Source organism: Corapipo altera, unplaced genomic scaffold (assembly GCF_003945725.1).
Source record: "Corapipo altera isolate COAL_440 unplaced genomic scaffold, ASM394572v1 100, whole genome shotgun sequence".
In the NCBI taxonomy this organism is placed as follows: Eukaryota; Metazoa; Chordata; class Aves; order Passeriformes; family Pipridae; genus Corapipo; species Corapipo altera.
This window is the reverse complement of record NW_020884952.1, coordinates 69,498-91,050: the sequence shown is the minus strand read 5'-3', so window position 1 is coordinate 91,050 and position 21,553 is coordinate 69,498. Positions and strand designations below refer to the sequence as shown.

The window sequence follows — 21,553 nt, the reverse complement described above, 5'->3', positions numbered from 1 at the left end:
CTTTTTAAAAAGTCAGATCTTACAGGCTGTCTTCCAAGTAAATGATTTCCATAGGAAATATATTTTAAATATTATTTAAATATTTACTACTATTTAAAACAATTTTAAAACAGAAGAGCTAATACTATGGTCACAAAATGTCAGTGTGTCATCGACCATTTCTTATTTCGTTGCCAGCACTTGACATTTGGTCTCTCTTACCCTATTACATATCTGTGCATTATACAATGCACATCCTGCCATATTTTATTGTTTAAGCTAATATTAACATGTCATTGGTAATAAATGCATGTTTTTCTGCATATCTGCTCTACATATGGCAAAAATGAAGCTAGGGCTAATTAAGAGACACTTTATGCATTCTTAGTCCAGATTTTCAGGTGGTCCATAATACAATGTATGGAAATGTGAAAAAGGACAGTTTTGTACCATTCATGATGTTATTAACTAAACCCATTAAAGTGAAAACACTTTTTAAACAAAAACCTTATAATGCTTAGTCGTTTATTGTTAAAATATCAAGTCTTGAAAAGTTAGATTGTTGGAAACAAATTGGCAATTTAGACTACATTTTCTGATTGCAGTATGAAGAAATACAGTTCTAGGGTTTGGGGTTGTTTTTCCACTATATTACATGAATTGAACATGTCTGGTTGATCTGGGACTTTTACAGTTATGGGTTCTAAATGTTCTGAATTAATTTTCACAATGTATCTGCCAGGTCTTAAACTTCTGTGACGAGTGAGGAGCCAGACAGTTGGGGTAAGAGGGAGAATACTGCTGTGATTCAGGTGGTTTTTTTCCTGCAGTATTTTCAGTTGTTCTATTTCTTGCTAAACTAGAATATCATCTCTATGCACCTATGGGAATAAATGGTACTCCAGAGAGTTATTTTTTTTTCCCACAAATTACAATTAATTACTCTGCATAGCCTTAGGACTGTTTTTCCTTCAGGCAGAGGGCTGAATCCCATGCTGTGGATGTTGTCCATAAGATCTGTAGTTGGAGAAAAACGTGAATCTGAAGGGCTGGAATATTTTTTTTTTAATGACTCTCTGTATAAGCTGCTTCCCAAACCAAAATGAGTATAAAATGAGTCATTTGCCCATGAAGTTGATTGTTGTTTTCTCCAAAAAAAGACATTAGGAAGCAAGTAGGCAGAAAATGTCCTGTTGCAGTGTGGAAGCTGAAGATTTTGATACTGCATTTCAGATATATTATAATTTTATGAAGGTTTTTTTTTAAAGTAAAAGCAAGGCAAGAAGCTGAATGTACACAGCTTTTCAAAAGAGAGCAGCAGCTCCTGCTATCAGCAATTCGTGGGTAAGTATCTTAGGCAGTCAAAATTACTTGCTTTGCATTAGGTATTTGCCTCTCCCATAGATAACCAACAAATCTTTGTTTCATTTCCAGAAACTGAAGTACAGAGACCTGTCTTAAAATTCTTTTAATTTGATCTCTTATGAGAATACAGCACTAAATACAGAGAACAAGATGTTTATATAAAGGAGAAAAATAAATGGTGAGTCAGGGAAAACAGCAAACAAAATTTCAGGGCTGTATTGTACCTCTTTTGCCCTGGGTATGCCTTAGGTTTCTGCTTTTAAAAGTTTCACTGGGCATTTTCTTTTGTGTGTGTTTAGTTTTGGTTGGTTTTGTTGGGTTTTCTTAGCTACACAATGCCCAGAGGGAGTCAGCAGTAACAGCAGAGCCCACAAGCAGCACTGAAGGAGCAGTTAAGGGCCTTCATTTTAGGGGGAAAAGACTGGGAGTAATGTGGGCGGGCTCATATGTATGTGATGGTTTGTACAAGGAGGAATCTAAGGGAGAAGAGGGGTGGGAAGTTGCAAGAATAATAGGTCAGATGTGGGAGGACATTGGAAAGGAAGAATTTGGGAAGTGAGCAAGCCCTGAAACAGCCATCAGAGGAGGGGCATTCAGTGAGTGAACAGCAGTAATGCAAATGTGTGAGCAATGAAGTCAGCAGTAACTGAGCTGCAAAACTTCCAGCCAGTGCATTAACTTTAAACACTGCAACTGAGCCCTAATGGAACATGCTAATTACTAATCATACAGTTTGTGTAACAGCTTCAAAATCAGAGTAATTGTCGTCTTTTAGACACACTGGGATGTTTACACACAGGAGAACTTTAATTGTGCATCTGATTCTGTGTGTATGATAAAGATTATAGGTGGGAGTGGCCGCTCTTAGATCCAGTCACTAATGCTTTGAATTTTAAAAATCCAGTTTAAAATGCTGTGATTGATCTCTTCATAGGTGCTTTTGGCTCAAATTATTAATAAATGAAGTCTCTTTTTATTCTGCATGTGTTACTTGAAATCTTAAACTCTATCACTGGAAGTACATGCTGTAGCCTTCTCAGGCTTCCAGGGCAAGACCTTTTAAGTAAAAGTGTGTTGTTTTCCATCATCCTTTCCTCTCTAACCATGGTGGCTGCTGTTGTGACTTGTCTATGCATTATTTATGTATCAGATATTTTTTGCTGAGACAACAGAAGGTAAATGATATGATAAATGAATAAAAGCTGAAGGATCAATGTTTTATCATGAGGTTAGGTCACATGGGCAAGTCATTCAAAGCTCTGGGAGTATAAGGATTTAAAGCTCTTCTTTAAATAAAGCAGCTTTGGTGGTTTCTGAAAGCTCCCAGATTTTTGTTGGTGGTCAGAATATCACTTTCATAACAGAAGACAGTAAGGGAACACTTCTTTGTTTCAGTGCAACGTCCAGCAACTTTGTTTAAACAGCCAGAGAGGTGGTTTGACCACAGTCAATGGACTTTGTACTAAAGGAGTTGAAGAGAATGCTCACGTGTTCTGGGAAAATCCAAGTGTTGCAATTCTGGAACCAACTGGCTTAAAAAAAAAAAAAAAAACCACAAACCAGGTAATGAGAAATGCTTGTCCAGGGATTATTACTTTCTTTTTGACAGGCGCTCTGCAAGTTCCCTTTGACTTTTAGTGGGGTAATAAAGCTCTCTATGGGATGCTTCCAGGGCCATTTTCCCATTATAAACTGTGGGCCTGGCAAAACATGGCATAACTGAGTTTGGTGGCTCCAGCACATTGCACAGTAATATAAAAGGAAAATTACAGATCTTCCTGCTTCTAACACGCATAAATAATAAACCTGATTTTCTTCTCTAGAACATAAATTGTATGTAGCCAATTTCTAAAGAAGTCAAACCAAATGGTCAAAATCAGGAATTCAGTTTTGCCCAGCAAATCCATTTAGATTTCTCATTTTCCTTCCCCCTCAGCTGCCTCTACCCTGAGATCAGCTCAGCTGGTTAGAGTGTAGTGCTGATAATGCCAAGGCTATGGGTTTGCTCCCTGTAAGGGCCATTCACTTACAAGTTGGACTGGATGATCCTTGTGGGTCCCTTCCAACTCAGAATGTCGTGTGATTCTGTGATTCTATCCCATTAAGCTGGTGCCACCACTGCTCACATGGGGAGTAGGAATGTGGAACTTATCCATGATAGATAAATTAGTACCTCACCGTGCCTCAGGTGGACATCACTGCTCATTCAGCTGGTCCTCCTCAGGCCCTCCACAACTGTATAAACTGGTGAGAGCTGCTCCCCTAATTCTTTGTGGCCTTACCTAGAGCCCCTTTCACAGCAACACGAGTTAGTGCATTTGGGTTTGTGGTGGAGGAGTTCACATTTGGTCAGTAACTGCAGCTCACCGGAGAATTGGTAACTCCCAGCTTGGACAGAGAGGGACTTCTGACATTTCAGTTATTCAATGTGTCTGATTTTACTTACCCATTCTGGTTGAACAGGTTTGTGGTGTGTAGATGACAGTGAGTCTTTACTGTTCTGTGAGGAGTTGTTATCCAAACAGTGACCGTGTTATCTCATGGTGTACTCAGCCTCTGTCTGGAGTACCTAATCCTGCTTGGAGATCCCAGAAAACCTCCTCAAGAGGGAAAAGTTGAAAAATCCATTTAAAGCAAAATCCTGTTGTCTTTATTAAGACTGAGGAGCAGAGGCTTGTGACATCACTACTGGTGGTTTTGGTGACCTCACTAATAGTCTTTGCCCCCTGTAGCCTTTCATTTCCTTACCACAAACCACCTCGGGTAATCCCGCCCACACCCTGCTCCCTTTCCAGCCGCTGTGTGTGGACTCCTCGGAGTGCAGCATGTTCCACCGGGGGTCACTGTGCACCAGCACAGGCTCCGAGCGGCGCCTCCCTGCCCTTCCCTTGCCACTGCCCTGCCTGACTTGGTCCCGCCACCATCACATTGGTATTCCAGCCCGGGAATGGAAGGATTGCGCCCCTGAACAATGCGCCCCTTTGTCGACTCGCTGTCAGTCACCCAGAAGCTTCTGTCCTGGCAACTTGTTTATTGTTCCAAAATGCCAGGGTGGAATCCTTACAGATTTCACTTCAGTGTCAAATACAGGAGTTGCACTTGGGGAGTAAATCGTGCTCTTGCCAAGCCAAAGAGCACCTGCAAGTGGCTTCTCTGCGGTGGGGCAGAGGTTGAGTTTGCTCTGGGTTGAATGTTGCTGGGTGGCATCACTGTATCCCACAGAACTTAGTACTACATGGTCTTTTTTTAATTCAGATAGGAAACTGGGACTAAGCAGGGTTAATTTGTGGATAACCTGCTCTGCACTGTAAAGGAGAGTGTCCGTCCTCTCCAACTGGTGCAGTTCAGCCCCGAGCAATCCGTGTGCTCTGAACTACAGTGGCAGAACATGTTCCTTGGTAATTAAAGGGAGATTCACTGCAGGAGTTCTTTCATCTGCCTTCACATCTGTCCAGTATATCAAACAGCCCTTTGCAATCCAGTATTGATGAATAGCTGTTCATTTTCTTAAATTTGAGATTAATAGAGAGGGAAGAGAGTTTTCTAATTTTTATAGGTCCTTTTGAGTATGAAAAAACAACCCGTTGGGCTTGTACCTTCAAACAATGAAACAGAGGAGATTTCATAATGTCATGATAACTGTGACCTAAAAAAATAGCAATTTCTGTAACTGAAGCTGTTACTTTCCCTTACACGAGTATCTCTGTGTGACAGTGTGACATATGTTGAACTTTAATTTGTCTCGACATTTGTGAATGGAATGGAGCAACATTTTAAGGGTTACTGTTTAAAATGTTCTCCTTTCATCAACTTCACCACTGTAGAGAATACAGGCATTGTTGATACTTAAGTGGGGAAAAAACAGAAGAGTAACTGTTCTAAATAACTGGAATATTTTTCTGAATTTTTATGGTAATTATTAATGGCTGTGCTTCTTCAGAAACAGCCACAAAGGTTAGGTTCAAGAGATCCTCGTGATTATGGCAATAAAGTTTTATGTATATATACATTTAAGCTGTGTTGACATGTACTTAATCTTTAAAGCTTATATTGTTATGGGAAGACATTTGAAATCTAAAGAAAAAAGTTTGGTACAGGAGGGAGAGCCTTTTGATGTGTGAGATGTAAGACTGGCATTTGAAATGCAGAGTTCTGTGTTAACCATTAGGAAAAGTGGATCTAAATTCTATTGAAAATAAGAAATTGGATAGTATTTTTCTGCAAGAATCCCCCTTTATTTCATGGACAATTTTCAGTGACAAATCAATATCTATTTTTGGCACTTAAAATTTGAATAATAATTGGAACATTAAACATTGCTTGGTTTTAGAATATCTTATGTTCCAGGTATAGTGTCTTTTAAGTTTTTTTTAAAAATTTTAAACTTCTTCCTGTGTTTCTTTTGTGAACAGATAACAATTCCCAATCACTTAACCAAGCATTGACCTGCTGTAGATAAAAAAGCAGCACCCCATATTTTCTGTTAATATGTCTCCAGCTTTTCTCTTTTTGATAGTGATACTGAAATACTTAATCAGATATTCATGTTTTTACTTTGTAAGGTCTTGTATTCAATTATATCTCCTTCATTCATGCCCAGAATACCTGGAAATTGCAGGTGCTCTCACATCCAAATACAGGTTGGCTGTCCAGCTTCCAAGTTCACTATGGAAAAATCTAGACAGCATTTTGCATAAAGGTGTGCATCATTCCTCACTTTGTGAGGAACAAATTTCCATTTTGCCTTCTCTCTCCCCATGATCAGAGAAGACCTGAATGTGGGTCTTTATCCTTTATCATCATCTTTATCCTTGAGCAAACACTTAATTGACATCAGCACGTTAATCAGCTCCTGAGCAGCAGACATGCCTGAAAGTGTGGCTGTTGAATTTCAGTACTCTCTGTGCTTCTAATTAAACCCTCAGCTCTTACATGAGACTCAGAAATTCTTGAAAACTGAAGTTTTTAAGTTCTCCAAAACACAGCCACTGTCTTGATCCTTTTGTAGGTAGTAGGAGTATTTCTCCTAGAAATACGACCTGGAAATAAATTAAAATAGATTTTTATCTTGCTGTTCCTTGCTATAAAAGTTCTTCATGACAGCTGCAAAGAATCTGACATAACTGTACAAATTAAGACTTGGTTGCATAATTTGTTAAAAATACATTTTTAGTCACCACAACCATATCACAAAATTGTTGTTCTGTGCAACTTCACACAACATTAATAGACAGAGAGCCAACAGTAGAGCTGTGTCTATCTTATCACTTCCATCTCTGGTGCTGTTTGCAGTCTCATTTGCAGATTACACCCCACAGACCAGGTTTGGGTATATTTGCCTACAGTACCACCTGTCTCTGTATGTAGTTCTGTATTTTTCAGAGGAACTGCTTTTGGAGGACAGTTATTGTTCCATGTGCATGTAGGAATGCCACTAAGTTGGTCCTAAGTGATTTTAGGATTTAATTATATTAATTATGTCTTTGTAATTGGCATTCCCTTGTGCATCCTGTGTTCAGCTTTTATGGAGGTAATTTGGGCAACATGCTGTGGAAGGGGAAACCAGATACAGAGAGCTCCACATTCCCCCTGAGATCTTTCCACCACAGTCTAAGGAATGACACCAGCTAAGACCATACTGGCTGTAACAGGTTGCATTATTTAAAGTGACTATATAAAATATAAAGAAATCAATTAATTATGTATAAATTAATAATTACATGAAAGTCTTAACCGTGCTTCAGGAAAGCATTTTATAATGGTGTTATTTTAAGAAACATCAAAAGACAGCAGTTTTCAGCATTCTTTGATACCAGATACTGTTTGACAACAGCTGTCTGAGGAGCCAATTCCTGCCATGTGCCCGTGGAGAAACATGTGTCAGGACTGTGGTCACTATGGGAAAACATGAAGCAAAGGCAGAAGTACAGGGTAGATTGCTAATCCCCCAGTAATAAAATACAAGAGGAAAAAATCTTACAAACTTCTCCATTAGCAGCTCACAGTGCCTTGTCTGTGATTCACTCTGCTCCCTACCAGCAGTATCTTGACAAATCATTCTCTCCTGTAAGCTGTAATGTTGTTTTTAGCTGATTGGTGCACCTCCTATTTGAAATTTTGTGTGGTTTTAAATTCTCTCCAGATTAGGTGAACCACTGCAGAATGACTGACTGCATCACTTTATTTCAATAACTATGCTAAAATAAATTTTTCTTTTTTTTAAATATGAAAATGAGCTCTGGCATTCACTGATTTTCAATTACATTTTGGCAATGCATCAAAAAACTGCTACAAAGTGCATCAAACTGCTACAAAAGTAGGGAATAATAAAATAACGTATCATGGAAATCCCCACTAACCTGTGCATTATATGTTATTTTATTAGGTTCTTAATGGCACCTGTGAGTCAAGACAACTTCTTTTTTAACATCTTCCCCTAAGAAAGAAATCTCTGTTTGTCACTTCCTATTGTTGAGAAACAATAGGAACTTTCATTTTCAAAGGCTGGCATTTTGCTATGGTTTGAATAGGTTCCTTTTTCTCTGGGCCCAGAAACTCAAGACTTCCTTATCTGAAAACCTCCACAAGAGCTTCCACTCCTAGAACTCCCATTATTAAATACTGCATTGCTCAGGCAATGAAACATCTGCTGCAAGTTTGTGGTATTAGTTCCCTGTACTAATTTTTCACAGCTTCCAATGAAGTGCATTGTTTATTCATTTGCATATGATGAATAAACTTGCAGTGCCCTACCTTTGAGTGTGACAAATTAGGATAAAAGAAGGCTAACCTGAGCCTCAGTGGGTAGCAGACATCCTGTATTTACACCTGCTTGCACAGAACTTGTCGGGGGACAGGCTGAAGTTTCACAGGGGATTTTGTTTTGCAAAACTGCCAACGACAGTTCAATAATCTGATAACTCAAAATGAATTTTTGCATCGCTTGTAACATCTTTATTATTTGGCCTTTTATGTGCATGATGTAATTCTGAGTTTATATATCATGGAGATCGGTTTGGCTTTGTTCCTCTTGAAATCAATCTGAAAACATGATTGATTTTATGTTGTTCTAATACACTTCCATTGAGTAAGAATGAATTATCAAAATAATCCATGCTTAAAAAATGATGTTGAATCTCTCAACAGTTTGCTGCAGACAGTAGAAAACACTTTTATTACCCTGAAAGTGAATTTATTATTTTATTGCAGTGAGAAATGCCTGTTGCTATAATATAGAGCTCATAGAAGACACCAGAGGATAACTTCAACCATATGTGTGTGTTCAAGCCATAAGTCCTGGTGACAGCCAAGGACAGTGTTCAGTTGTTCAGCCGTGGTTATATATTAGGCCTGTGCTCAGGTTAACTCACAGAACTAGATCTGGCTGGTTTGGGGTTTTAAACAGCATGCTAAATACAGGGTAAATAGAGAGATTAATGAAGAGATTAATTAAGAGAGACATGGAGCTCCTTGAGTGGGTCCAGCAAAGGGCAATGAGGATGACTGGGGGACTGGAGCATCTCTTATGAGGAAAGGCTGAGGGAGTTGGGTGTGTTCAGCTTCAAGAAGAGACAACTGAGAGGGGACCTCGTTAACATGTATAAATATCTAAAGGGTGGATCCAGGCTCTGCTCGATGGTGCCAAGCAATAGGACAAGAGGCAACTGGGCAGAAACTGATGCACAGGAAGTTTCACCTGAACATGAGGAAGAACTTCTTTACAACAGATTGCCCCGTGGAGTCTTCCTCACTGGAGATATTCCAGAACCATGTGGAATATGGTTCCACAATCCTGTGCCATGTGCACTGGGATGACCTTGCTTGAGCAGGTTGGACTAGATGACCCACTGTGTTCCCTTCCAAACCGACCCATTCTGTGAAATCCAGCACCTGATCACGCACCAGGGATGAGTATCCTGCTGACAGGAATGCGGGTGGTGTTCCCGGTGCTGTAGGAAGGGCCAGGGTGCTCCCGCCGGTGTGTAAGGGCAGAGGGCGCAGTTCCCCATCTGGGAACAGCGGGGCCCTCGTACCGGGGCCCTGACCCCGGGCAGCACCAGCTCCCTGCAACATTTCCCCCCTTCCCGCTGCTGCCTATGGATCCCGCAGTTCTTATTTGGAGAGCTGTGTCCAGTTCAGGCTCCTCAGTGCAAGAGAGACAAGGAGCTGCTGGAGAGGGTCCAGCAGAGGCCACAAAGAAAACGAGGGGTCTGGAGCATCTTCCTTGTGAGAAGAGACTGTGGGAGCTGGGCCTGCTTAGTCTAGAGAAGACTGAGAGGGGATCTCATCGGTACATATAAATCTCCCAAAGGCAGGTGCCAAGAGGATGGTGGCAGGCTCTTTTCAGGGATGCCCAATGACAGGACGAGGGCCAATGGGCCATAAACTAAAACACAAGAAGTTCCACCTCAACACGAGGCAAAACTTCTTTCCACTGAGGATGGCAGAGCACTGGAGCAGCCTGCCCAGGGAGGTCGTGGAGTCTCCGGAGACATTCAAAACTGACCTGGATGCATCCCTGTGTCACCTGCTCCGGGTGACCCCGCCTTAGCAGGGGGGTTGGACCGGACGATCTGCGGAGCGCTCTTCCAACTCTGGGCATTCTGTGAATGTCCAGGAAACGAAACCGCGTGGGCTGACGGCCGGACAGTGCCCGGGGGGGTCGGGCCAGGCCGTCGCTGCGTTTTGTGCCCCGGGCTCGGGCACCTCCCCCGGGCGTGGGCGCGGCAGCTCCGCCCCCGCGGGTCCCTCCCTGAGCCGCGGGCCCGCCCGGCGCGGCACATCCGCGGGGACGGCGCTCGCCATGGCCACGGTGCGGGAGAAGGCGGCGGCTCTGAACCTCAGCGCCGTCTGCAGTCCCGCCGCCAGGCCCCCGGGTACGGCCGGGGAGAGCGGGGAACGGGGCTGGGGGGAGCAGGGAGCGGGCTGCCCGCACCCGGGCGCAGCGGGACGGGACGGGTCGGGTCGGGACGCGGCTGCCCCGCCGTGGGATGGGGGCTGGAGCCGTCCCGCTCCCCGCCGGAGCCCCGCCGGCTTCAGCTCCGTGTGGCGCCTTTCCCGGCTCCCGGAGGTTCAAAAGTTGGCCGCGCTCCGGACCCGGGAGGCGCTTCCGCACGGGGGCCCTGTTCGGGATGTGCCGGCACCGGAGCAGCTCCGCGACAGGGAGAGACCCGGGAGAGCCCCGAGCTGCGGGCGGGGAGGGTGACAGGGCAACGCGGGGCAGCTGCGTGGCCGGAGAGCGGGTTGAGGTTAAGAGCAGGTGGCGCTCGCTGGGAACTGGTTTTTTGGTTTTCTTTCCTGCCTTCAGCAGATTTTCTTTCCTGCCTTCCCCTTCTTTGTGGGAACTTGTATCCTTGACGCCACGCTCGTACCTCCCTCAAATCTTTTCTGTGGTATTACGTGTGTGTGTAAGGAAGAGGTGATAAAGCCGTGGTTAGTAGTAAAATTACTGCAGGTCGTATGTGTTGGTGTTTATTTTAGCAACAGAACCCAGCGCTGGTGTGTGTTTGGTGGTGTCGGGCTTGGGCTGGTTTTTTTTTCCTTCCGAAGAGGTCAGTCTGCTGTTCAGGTGTAGGGTTGGAAGCAAATTCTGCATTCTGTTGAGTTTACTCTGCCTGCCTGAAGGTGTCATCAGGTTAAAGTACCAGCAAGTGAGTGTGCCTTGTCTGTCTTGTACATTTAAAACTTTGGAAATTGCTGGTTCTAGAAGATTGCTACCTTGGCCGGCTCAAAGCTGTGCATTAAAAAGCTTTTTTTTTTTTTTTCCCCATGACATGAATGTTTTCAGAAAGATAACTATTACTGTCCTTTATAAGTGTTGGTGTGTTCAAATTATATTGTGTTCTCTGCTTTCCCATCAGTCTTTACTGCCTCTCTACCTTCCTGCCTCCCCGTGCTAATTTGCTAATTTCTGGGCTTTCTGGTAGATGGAGATCAGCTGGAAACACTGGTGCCCCAAACTGGAATACAATTCTCTAAGTAAAGCCACTTCAGACTAAACAGAACAGGAAAAAAAACACCTCCTGCATCTCTGTGGAAAATGCTCATGGTAATATGTTCCAGAAGGAGTTGCATGTTGTTTTTTTTCAAACACTGCATGGCACTGTTAATTCATTTGGTTTGAGGTCTGTCACAATCCCAGATGGCTTTCTGTGGGATTGCTGCCAGCTCTTCATTCCATATTTTGTCCTTCAGCTTTCGATTTCCCTCTTCTTCCTCTGTTTCCTGTCTTACTAAATTATTCATCTGACTTACTGAAAAACATGTTTTCTAATTCCAGTCTCTCTGGTGGCTGCAGCCCTTCCCAGTTCGGTGCCACCTGTAAACTTTGTGTGTTTTCAAGTCCTTGTGGAGGCTGAGTGTAGCCTCCGGTCAAACTGTTGGCTGCTGGCATGTTGCTCTAATCAGACTGGTAAATGAGTAATAGTTCAGTGGCTTTACTGGGGGAGGGAAGGCTCAAGGAAGTGGCACTGAGCATACAGAGCCACGGTCTTGGCAGGAGCTGTGGTGGCAGGACTGAACAAGTGTCCAGTCAGTAGTGTCTTAAGAGAATCCTTGAACTTGTTAGTGATGTGCTAAGCACTGATATTAGGTAGCTTGTGTGTGTGCACAATCCTGCAGGAAACAAGGTTCTGATGTGTCTCTTCATCCCCGCTTCCCTCTTTCCTGCCCAGCTGTTGGTGTTAGTAGAGGAACTAACAGGGCAGTTACAAGTACTCACAGCTGGCTCATGGTTGTGGGACACGTGTGCCTAGGAGTAGGTTCTGCAAGTGTAACCATTAGGTGACAGAGGGACACACAAAAGGACAGTGCCAGAAAGAGAGGCTGAAAAAAACCAGGAACTTGTGATCGAAAAGCTTTAGGCTGATGTAGCCAGAGGAACCACCAGAGAGAGAGAAAGCAGCACGCAGCAGACAGACCTGCTAAGGAAGTCACAAAGTGTTAATGCATAAGCAACCCAAGCCAAAGTGGAAGTCTCAAAGATTTTTTTTAAATCCTTAGGAGATTCATGAAAGCTAGGAGCCAGGAAGGGGGCTGTTCTGTTCTAGCTGCAGGATGAATTTGGTCTTTGTTGTCTCTGTTCTCAGGCTTTAGCTTGGCGCAGAAGCCGTTCGGAGCGACGTACGTCTGGAGCAGCATTATCGGCGCTCTTCAAACTCAAGTGGAAGTGAAAAAGCGCCGCCAGAACCTGAAGTGCTACCATGACTGTTTCATTGGCTCAGATGCTGTGGATGTTGTCTTTGCCCATCTCCTACAGAACAAGTATTTTGGGGATGTGGATATTTCCCGCGCTAAAGTAGTGCGCGTGTGCCAGGCGCTCATGGATTACAAAGTGTTTGAGGCCGTTTCAACGAGGGTCTTTGGGAAAGACAAGAGGTCTGTGTTTGAAGACAGCAGCAGCAGCCTCTACAGGTTCACAAACGCCTCAAACCAAACAGAATTCGATAGAGACTACCTGCAGTGTACCCCACAAAGGTCAGTATGTGGGGTGTGAGGGGAAGAATTTCTTTACAGCAGGAAAATGTTAAGTGTTCTGGGGGAGAGAAGGGAAAACCGCTGTACAATTACAGGACCTAGAGGGGGAAAGAATAGATAGATACTACGCAGATGAGATGTTTGTGGGTGGAAGACAGGTAGGAAACAGCAATTTGAAGAGAGTAAATCACTCAACCTGCATAGTAACTTGTTTTCTGTGTCTGTTATCACATTGCCTTGGGGGAGGGAGGTAGGAGGGTAGAAATTAAGTGCATGTTGATAGTGATCTAAACCCATATAACCAACTGGAATTCAGGTGCATCAAACAGGATAATGCAACAGAGCAATCTTTAGTCACTGCACATCTGGCTCTGGCATAAACCAGTAATCCATGCATCTTTTAAAGAAAAATTGTTTCCCCCTTTCATCATCTTTGCTTCTCTACACTTCAAATTTGGCTTTTCTTTTAGCCATTTCTTTATGCATGTATGACTTCTTCCTAGGCTAGGTGGCAGGCTGTTTTGCTGTTGTGCTATTGCACACCATCCTAGAACCAGAGGGAAGTGCAGTGGTGAGGTTTTGCTTCCCTGTCTCTTTAGGAGTGGCCAGAGAAAACCCAGGTACTAAGTAATCCCTCACAAAGCAGAGCACGTGCTCTGTAGATGCCACTTTGCCAAGTAACTTCCCTTGAACTATTTTTGAGTCTTCATCTCTACACATAGTCCAGCATATTCTTACAAACTCCACTGATGTATTAAATACAACAGTTTTAGCAATATGAACTTTTGAAAATTGCAAATATTATTGACCTGAAAAAAACCCTCCTTATGTGACTGACATGTTAATGAGAGTAGCAGATGTGAACTTGAAGGCATCAACCCTGATGAAAAAATTATAGAAACAGACAGTATAAAAATAGTTCCTTGATCCTGCTTCTCCTCTCTGGACCACTAGCTCTTGTTGTGTACTAAATCAAACTGTCCCAAGTCTGTATTTGGAAAGAGAAGAATTTGTTACAAATTAAAAACACTTTAATCAAGTGTGGTATTTAAAAATATTTTCATCACAAGGATTGTTAAAGTAGACTTAGAACACATTGGACAAACAGTCATTAAACATGAGTTTTCATATTTTATTAGTGTTGAATGAAGGTGGTTTTCTTCCGGGCAGGGCAAAGACCCACTGGTTATGTTTCTTCATTTAGTGAAATGAACAGATCCATTGATCCATGCAGCTTGTCACATCCATAGTAAAGACAGTGGGCATCAGGAGGATTTTTGCAGCGTCCTAAACCAAAAAAACCCTGGGAGCTGAAATTAAATAGACATGCTTGGAGGAATGGTAATACTGTGGCTGGAGCAGTAATTCTGTCTACTCCACAGCCTGTGCAAGCAGTTGTGAGAAGAATTGGCCAGCACACAGAAGCAGGTGACAGGTTTCTGAAGGCTTCCATTAGCTGAAGGCATGAACAAGCCCCATAACTATGGAGCAATTGCCTCCTTGGTTTTTCAATAACACCACTAAGTTTTTGTCCTCACTTTGCTATCGTGGATAATGCCTTAAACCTCTGGAAGTTTTGACGGGGGGGGAATCTTATTTTGGTTTTGAAAATCAATTTCTCCTGCTTAACCACTTATCCCTTTAAACTTTCTCTGTGGTAATTGAAGTAACCTGCTGATACCAGCTGTGACAAGCTCCAAGGGAGGAACTGTGCACACAACTGTTATATGCAATTAATTCTTTATTTATCATATGTTCTCCTGGATGACTTGGACAAAGGAAGTGTCAGGCAGCAGAGAAGAGGGGGAAGATAGTGTAAATATCTATATAGGAGAGAACACTTTTTTTAATCTTGGGACAGTTATTCATATCTATAGATTGCATGATACATTTGGTTATCTATATATATGAATATAGATATATATAAAAACTGTTTTTAATCTCAGACACGAGAAGAGCATGTTGTTCCACTCCACTCCTGTCAAACCGGAAAACTTGGAGGATCTTTGGGAAAACCTGAGTCTAAGGCCTGCAAATACCCCTCAAGTAAACATCTCTGATAGTTTGTCCCGTCGAGGTAAGCCAAATAATGTCACAGTCATTTGTTTGTGGGAGAAGAAAGGTAAATCTGTTGGACTGGAAAGACTTATCCCTGTCAGATTGGAGAGGGAGACAAACTGACTCTCACAGTATTTTGTTTTGAACGCCATGTCGTGAAAAGGGAAACTACATCTGTTGCAGACTTGCTTTTTACCTTTCTATTAGACAAGAGCCATCATCTCTAGTTTTGTGGAGAAGAACACCCAGTGTGTAGAGCTTGATTTGAGTTAGGAATGTTCTTCATAGTATTCAATTACCTGCACTTCTTCTGTGCTTGACTTAGTCGTGGCCAATAGTCTACTGCCAGCTAGAGCTCCTCCCTGGCTTTTGAACTCTATCTGCACATCCAGCCCTCCTTCAGTAGTGTGTGAAACCATTCTTGACAACTCATGTCGTCCCTTTTGGATTAAACTATGATCTAATGTGGTTTTTTCCTTGGTTAAAAACACTAATGCATCCTAGAAACTGTGGTTTCATCACAGGGAAACATCCTTATCACTGTCCTGTGATAAAGACAGTGTCACTATTACACTTTTTTTTTTTAATCTTATCTAGAATGATGATTGTTTGCAAATTAGAGCACAAAGAATGTAAGGCACTTCAAACTTATCCAAAAAGCAGTTCTCCCACACTTGTAGTTAAGTCAACAAATGGATAATTCTTGCCTTTTGTGGTGATAAAAGGCACTTCAAGGTGATAAGGGGCCACACGCTTTGCTACTGTAAATCTCTATTTTAGTAAAATTAGTCTGGTAGGTTAGGCCTGATGGGAGGAAGGGCAGTTGTCCTTTTCTCATAATCTGTTTTTGCACCTGCTGAGTCTCCATGTGCTTTGTGTATCCACCCTTCCCAGTTATTAATGAAGTGTGGCAAGAACAAACAATTGCTCGTCTGCTGCAGCTGGTCGACCTTCCCCTCCTGGAGTCTCTGCTGGAGCACCAAGAGATCAGACCTCAGCTCCCACAGCCAAGGAAGGGAGCTGGGTATGTCATCACAAGCAACTACCTAGACAGAGAGATCCTCAAGGCTTTCAGTGACTCACAGTAAGTATTCCTTGCTCTCCTCTGCAGATTTGTAAGACTTTCTGCTTCCATGGGAATGCGAAGCACAGTTGATCCTTAGGTAGAAATGTCATAGTCTCAGTCCTGCCAGAAAGGACTGAGCAGGCTCTTTGCTCCCTGTTGGACTTGACTGGAATAACTGGTAGATAACAATTGCTTAGCTCTAAGCCAGAGGAGTGAGATAATTTCTGCTGCACACTGGAATGGTTTTTGAATGCAGTGATGGTATTCAGAGGGGAAATTCTTTGCTGCATTGAGGGAAGAATAGAGCTTTTTACTAGCAACCTGAAAACATTACTTTTGAGGAAATAGTTTAGTTCCTCCTACTATATTAAAAGAGCCAAGAATGCTGAACTTGAAACTGTGCACAGAGTTAAAAATATTGTCTGAAAAACTTTTACCAGTCTAAATCAGATCAAGGTTCATGTTTCTGTTTATCTAGCAATAATTATGTCCTTATCTCACAGTAGAGGACATCACTGACTTCAGGTTTAACTGCTTGTGACTGTTTACCTGTGTGGGTTACTAATTCTTCATCTTGATTAAATACATAACGAGGAGGTATATGACTATGATCCACTTGAGTGTGTCAGGTAGAGTGTCCTGTGCATGTGAGAATTTCTAATGTATTTAAGTACTTACACATGCAGTTTTCACTGGGATTGAGAAACCAGTCTACCTGCTTTCTGGGGAAAGCAAAGCAACCAGCTCTGAAAGGCACCTGTAGGCAATGGTACAAACTTAAACCACTCTGTCTTCCAGGACAGACGAATGGCTCTCGGCAGCAATAGATTGCTTGGAATACCTTCCGGATCACATGGTGGTGGATATTAGCAGGAACTTGCCTGATCAGCCAGATCAAGCAGATACATGGAAACTGCTGCTGTTTGACAATATTGGTAGATACTACAGCCAAAAAAAGGAGCCGCTGTTAAGCCATGCACCTGAAATCCATTTAGGAATTGCAGAACTTTTAGGTAAGTAAAATTAAAGCCGTGTTCCTATGCTTATGTGAGATATGTATTGAGAAACTGAGTGTTTACCTCAGCAGCCAAGATTAAATATTGACTTCTGCAAGTGTGGGTTTTTTTTTTCTTCTCTCTTCTAGCCATAAAGACTGTGCTTGATTTTGGTCCTGACTTTTATGCAGTTCTGTAATCTTTGATCGGGTCTGTGTAGAATGGCTGTGAAAATGGAGCACTATAATTTGGTAGCAATTGGTATACATGGAAGTTAAATATCCATGGGAAATGAAACATAAATATGGCCTAATATTAAATATTTATGCTATAAGAGCTAAACTGAAAGCTGTATATATGCTTTGTACTCCATTCACAACTTTTCTTTTTTTTTTTTACACAGAAACGTTTCTTAAATTTTGCTTAGACGACATTTTAGAAAGCTTTTGATGTTTTAGTCCTCAATTAACATCTTATCCCTGTTCTCCATATTTTTCATCCTGTTTCTTGTTCCATGGGAATAGTTTGTCCTGTTGGTGGGAATAATTTGCATTTATATCCTATTCCTCCTGCCTACATGAGAAAGGGATGATATTAGTACAACCTACTTCATTTAAATAATTCACACACCTAAAATGGCTATTCTGCATAGTAAGGCAAATTAAAACTTAGCCAAGGTCTACAAAGTGGCTTGCAGTTAATTCCTCACACTAGCCCGTGTATCAAGAACATATTTCTCGTTTTTTGGGAGATCTTTATTTCCACAACAAGAGGTCACTCATTTCTTTAGCAGAACCATTTTCTCTTTGCAATATTTCACATCCCATTCAAGATGGCTGAACTGTAATTGAACTTAATTGCAAGTGAGCTTACTTAAATATCAGCCTGAAAGCCTTCATGTGGGATGTTCTCAGACTGTCTGCAAGCAGCTCTCATTAACCTGTGAGAAGTTTTTGTGAGAATTAATTGCTCAGTTTGACCAGTTCTGGGTAGAGAGATGAATGTCTCTTCAGTGGATAATTTAGGTGTTTTATTGTAACATTTATCTAAATAAATATGGCAATAGATACCCTTATCTCTCCCCAGTGAATGGGAAGATGGAGCAATCTTTAGAAGCTGTTCAGCTGTATTTGAAACTTCTAGACAGCCAAGTCAGGGAGGAGTTCAGGAGACTGTTGTACTTCATGGCTGTTGCAGCACACAATTCTGAGCTCAAACTACAGAAGGAGGTAAGTGTGTACTTAATAGATGCTTTACACTTACTGAAATCTAGAGGTCACAGACACTGGTAGGAAAACATGTTTGTAGCTTAAATATGTGACTACAGGAAGAGCAATGACTCTGGAAGAACAACAGGGGAGACTAACTCTCTTCTTTTCGCCCTTAATTCGCTTTGTTCTTTAGAGTGACAACAGGATGGTTGTGAAAAGAACATTCTCTAAAGCTATTATCAACAATAAAAACTTATCCAGAGGGAAAACTGACCTCCTGATCTTGTTTCTTGTGGACAACCAAAGAGATGTGTTAAAGGTAAGAGCTAGAAAATGACCAGGTTTTGGCTCATCTTGTATGCCTATGCAGAACTGCCTTTTCTAAGATGCATTGTCATCTCTTTCTCTTCAAGATCCCAGGGACACTGCATAAGATGGTCAGCAATAAACTGCTGGCTTTGCAGAAAGGCCAGGATCCCAGTAAGATAACAGGTAACAGTTCAAACTGAGCTTTTTAATCCCGTCATGCCCCCAAAATGAGAAATAGGTGATGCAAAAAGACTTGCTGTAACGATGACTCATTTGACTGTAAAGGAGGATGGGTCTGTGGAATCCCTGGGGTGGCTGAGTGTGGTGTTAGCTCTGAATGTCTCTTGTTTCCTTTTAGGCTATACCTTTTGCCAGAAACTTGATGAAAGAGAGTACCGCTCCAGTACGGAGAAGACCACAAGAGATGAGCTGTTGTCTCTGTTGAAAGCTATCGATGAAGACTCAAAGCTCTCTGACAAAGAGAGAAAGAGACTGCTAGACCAGTTTCATAGTAGTAATCCAAGTATTTTTATGCAGTATTTTGGAGACAGAGTTACTAATATGTGTGTGTGAGACTTTTAAATAGAGATTACTTTGTATACTCCAGCATTGAAAACACTAATATATTTGTAAATTTTTGTATTCATGTATTGTGCCTAATAAAGTTATTTTGTGGAAATGGATGGAATGTATTCAGTTATTACCAAAGTTAACAGTACAAGAGTAGCCTTTATACTTTAGCTTTTCTCATTCTTAGTTGCTATAGGACCAAAATAATCCTTCCTTTTCCTCACCTAAAGCCAAGTCTATTGACTCCCTCTCTTCAAATATCAAAATTCCTGAGATGGAAGGCACCATGAATGAGATGTCTCTCTCACCTTTTACCCCAGCACTGAATCTTATGCTGAACATTTTTTTTTTCCTAATTTGCCTTGCATTATGTGACTGACACGTAGCATTGATATTTGGCTTGCTATGTAATGGACAGAGCTGAAGAACATCTCCTGCTTGATGTTCCACAGCTTTCCTTCAAGCTTGCCAGCTAACTATACTGTCTATGTGTATGACAAATTACTGTGCTGTTTTAAGCTAAAATGGCACCATTTTGAGGACTGTCCTGGGCTGGCAAAGATATTCTGGATTTTTAAATCAGTCTGGCTTTGGTTGCCACAGGATGTACTGTTTATGGCTGGTTATCTTCATCCCTGCAGTGTTTTGCTCTGACTGTAACTCTTATTGATGGCACCAGCTGTAATTAGAAAAGAGCTGGAGCAAAGGAAAGGCCTTTGGCTTGTCTTGTGGCTGTATAGTTTATCTGTGTCTGGTCTACAGTGGAAATCCTAAGCTTTGCAACACAGGCAACTGCTGGCAGATATAGAGCATGATTAGAGATCTAATTTTGGCTCTTGTGGGGTTATCTTTGGGATGATATCAGCCAAACTTCGTTACAGCTGCTGTTGAAAGAAATAACAAATTTTGTTCCATTTCCATTCTCTTCTATTTGGGAACAAAAGCTAGTTTAATTATGACAACAAATTAGAAATAACTGTTACAAGCACGTAGTGATCTGATTTTTAAAAACACAGCCCCATGTGAGATACTGTAATGTCTCCCTAAGTAACTCTTCAGTCATTAGTGGTGTGTGGTGCCAGTGGCCCAAGTGCTTTCTGTGAAACAGAGCTGAGGGCTTGGTGTGCAATAGGACAATGTGTTACTGTGTCCTGATGGGGGATGGATGACAAATGTGTGAAAAGCTTATTCTAGTCAGTTAGAAACGACTTCTAAAAAATATCCAGTTCTAGTATAGTGTGGGGGGGAGTATAACCCCTTTTCAGTAGTTATATTTTGTAGTTCTTAGTCTTAACTGAAAGCTTTCTATTACAAATGTACTTCCTCAGAACAGTTGGCTTAACTTACACTTTAAAATGTGGGGGTGGAAAGGCAGTTCCTTGTTCTTAGGAAAAATATGTTAAAATAAGATACTTATGGTGCTGCATTGGTTCCCCCTTCAGCAGAAGTGTATTCCCTTTCTAACTCCTGCCTAATGTAACATCGTGGTTAAGAGGATGAGATTTCTATCTTGAAAATGAGTTCCTGCCTGTGGGCATTGCCTGCTGCAGTGAGAGTTCTGAATTACAGATCCTGCCCTGTGAGTTACTCAGCTGGTTCTGCTGCCAAGTTTGCTTTCAGGGTAAGGAAAAGCAGCCTACAGGGAGGAATAGGGCTCAAATGTTCACCAGTGGGCACAAGGCAGGGTCAGCATGGCCTTTCCTCTGCTTGGGGTGGTACAGCTCCTCCGAAAGTACCTAAGATTTCACTTGGGAGGATCTACTGTGAGCTGAATGAGGCGTCTTAAGGACAGCAAGGACAAGCCATGGCTGCTTTCCCTGCTTGCTGGATGGGTTTAATCTGAATTGGTCCAGTGTGGTTGGAGCAGTTGTACATCTCTCTCTCCCTCTATGTTAGAGCACAAGTCCTATGAGGAGCAGCTGAGGGAGCTGGGGTTGTTTAACCTGGAGGAGGCTCAGGGAGACCTCATCACTCTCTTCAACTCCCTGACAGGAGGTTGTAGCCAGGTGGGCGTCAGTCTCTTCTTCCAGGCAACCAGCAGTAGGACAAGAGGGCACGGTCTTAAGCTGCGCCGGGGGAGGTTTAGGTTAGACATTAGGAAGAAGTTCTTTACAGAGAGAGTGACTGGGCTCTGGAATGGGCTGCCCAGGGAGGCGGTGGAGTCACCGTCCCTGGAGGTATTTAAGAGACTGGATGTGCCACTTAGTACCACGGTCTAGTAGACAAGGCGGTGTTAAGTCAAAGGTTTGACTCGATGATCTCAGAGGTCTTTTCCAACCTCGTTCATTCTGTGATTCTGTAGAGCCCCGGCGCAGGTTATTGGGGCGCAGTCCTTGCTCTGTTTGGGGTCGGGACCTCGCTCGCCCCAAAGCCGCCGGGAGCCCTGAGGGCTGTCGGTGCTCCCTCAGCGCGGAGCACAGTGGCTCCTCACCCCTTCCTGGAGGGAAAAGCCCCTGTTCCCGGCGCGGGGGCCCCTCGCCCCGCCCCGGAGCCGCCGCGGCCCGCCCTGCGCTGGGGCTGCGGCG

At 42.7% G+C, this 21,553-nt stretch overlaps 1 protein-coding gene across 2 annotated transcripts; it reads left to right on the top strand.

Moving 5' to 3' along the window:
* Positions 1-215: 215 nt before the first annotated feature.
* Positions 216-19,137, top strand: DEPDC7 (DEP domain containing 7). 2 transcript variants are annotated; one of them, XM_027663352.1, is made up of 10 exons: positions 216-1,522; positions 2,740-2,907; positions 12,432-12,819; positions 14,766-14,896; positions 15,772-15,961; positions 16,742-16,956; positions 18,025-18,167; positions 18,343-18,468; positions 18,563-18,641; positions 18,817-19,137. In XM_027663352.1, the coding sequence occupies exons 3-10, from the start codon at positions 12,665-12,667 to the stop codon at positions 19,029-19,031; spliced, it is 1,254 nt and encodes a 417-aa protein (XP_027519153.1). In that variant the 5' UTR covers positions 216-1,522; positions 2,740-2,907; positions 12,432-12,664; the 3' UTR covers positions 19,032-19,137. The 2 variants fall into 2 exon arrangements, with proteins under 2 accessions (XP_027519153.1, XP_027519152.1); XM_027663351.1 differs by lacking the exons at positions 216-1,522; positions 2,740-2,907 and adding an exon at positions 10,139-10,220.
* The last annotated feature ends 2,416 nt before the right edge of the window (positions 19,138-21,553 follow it).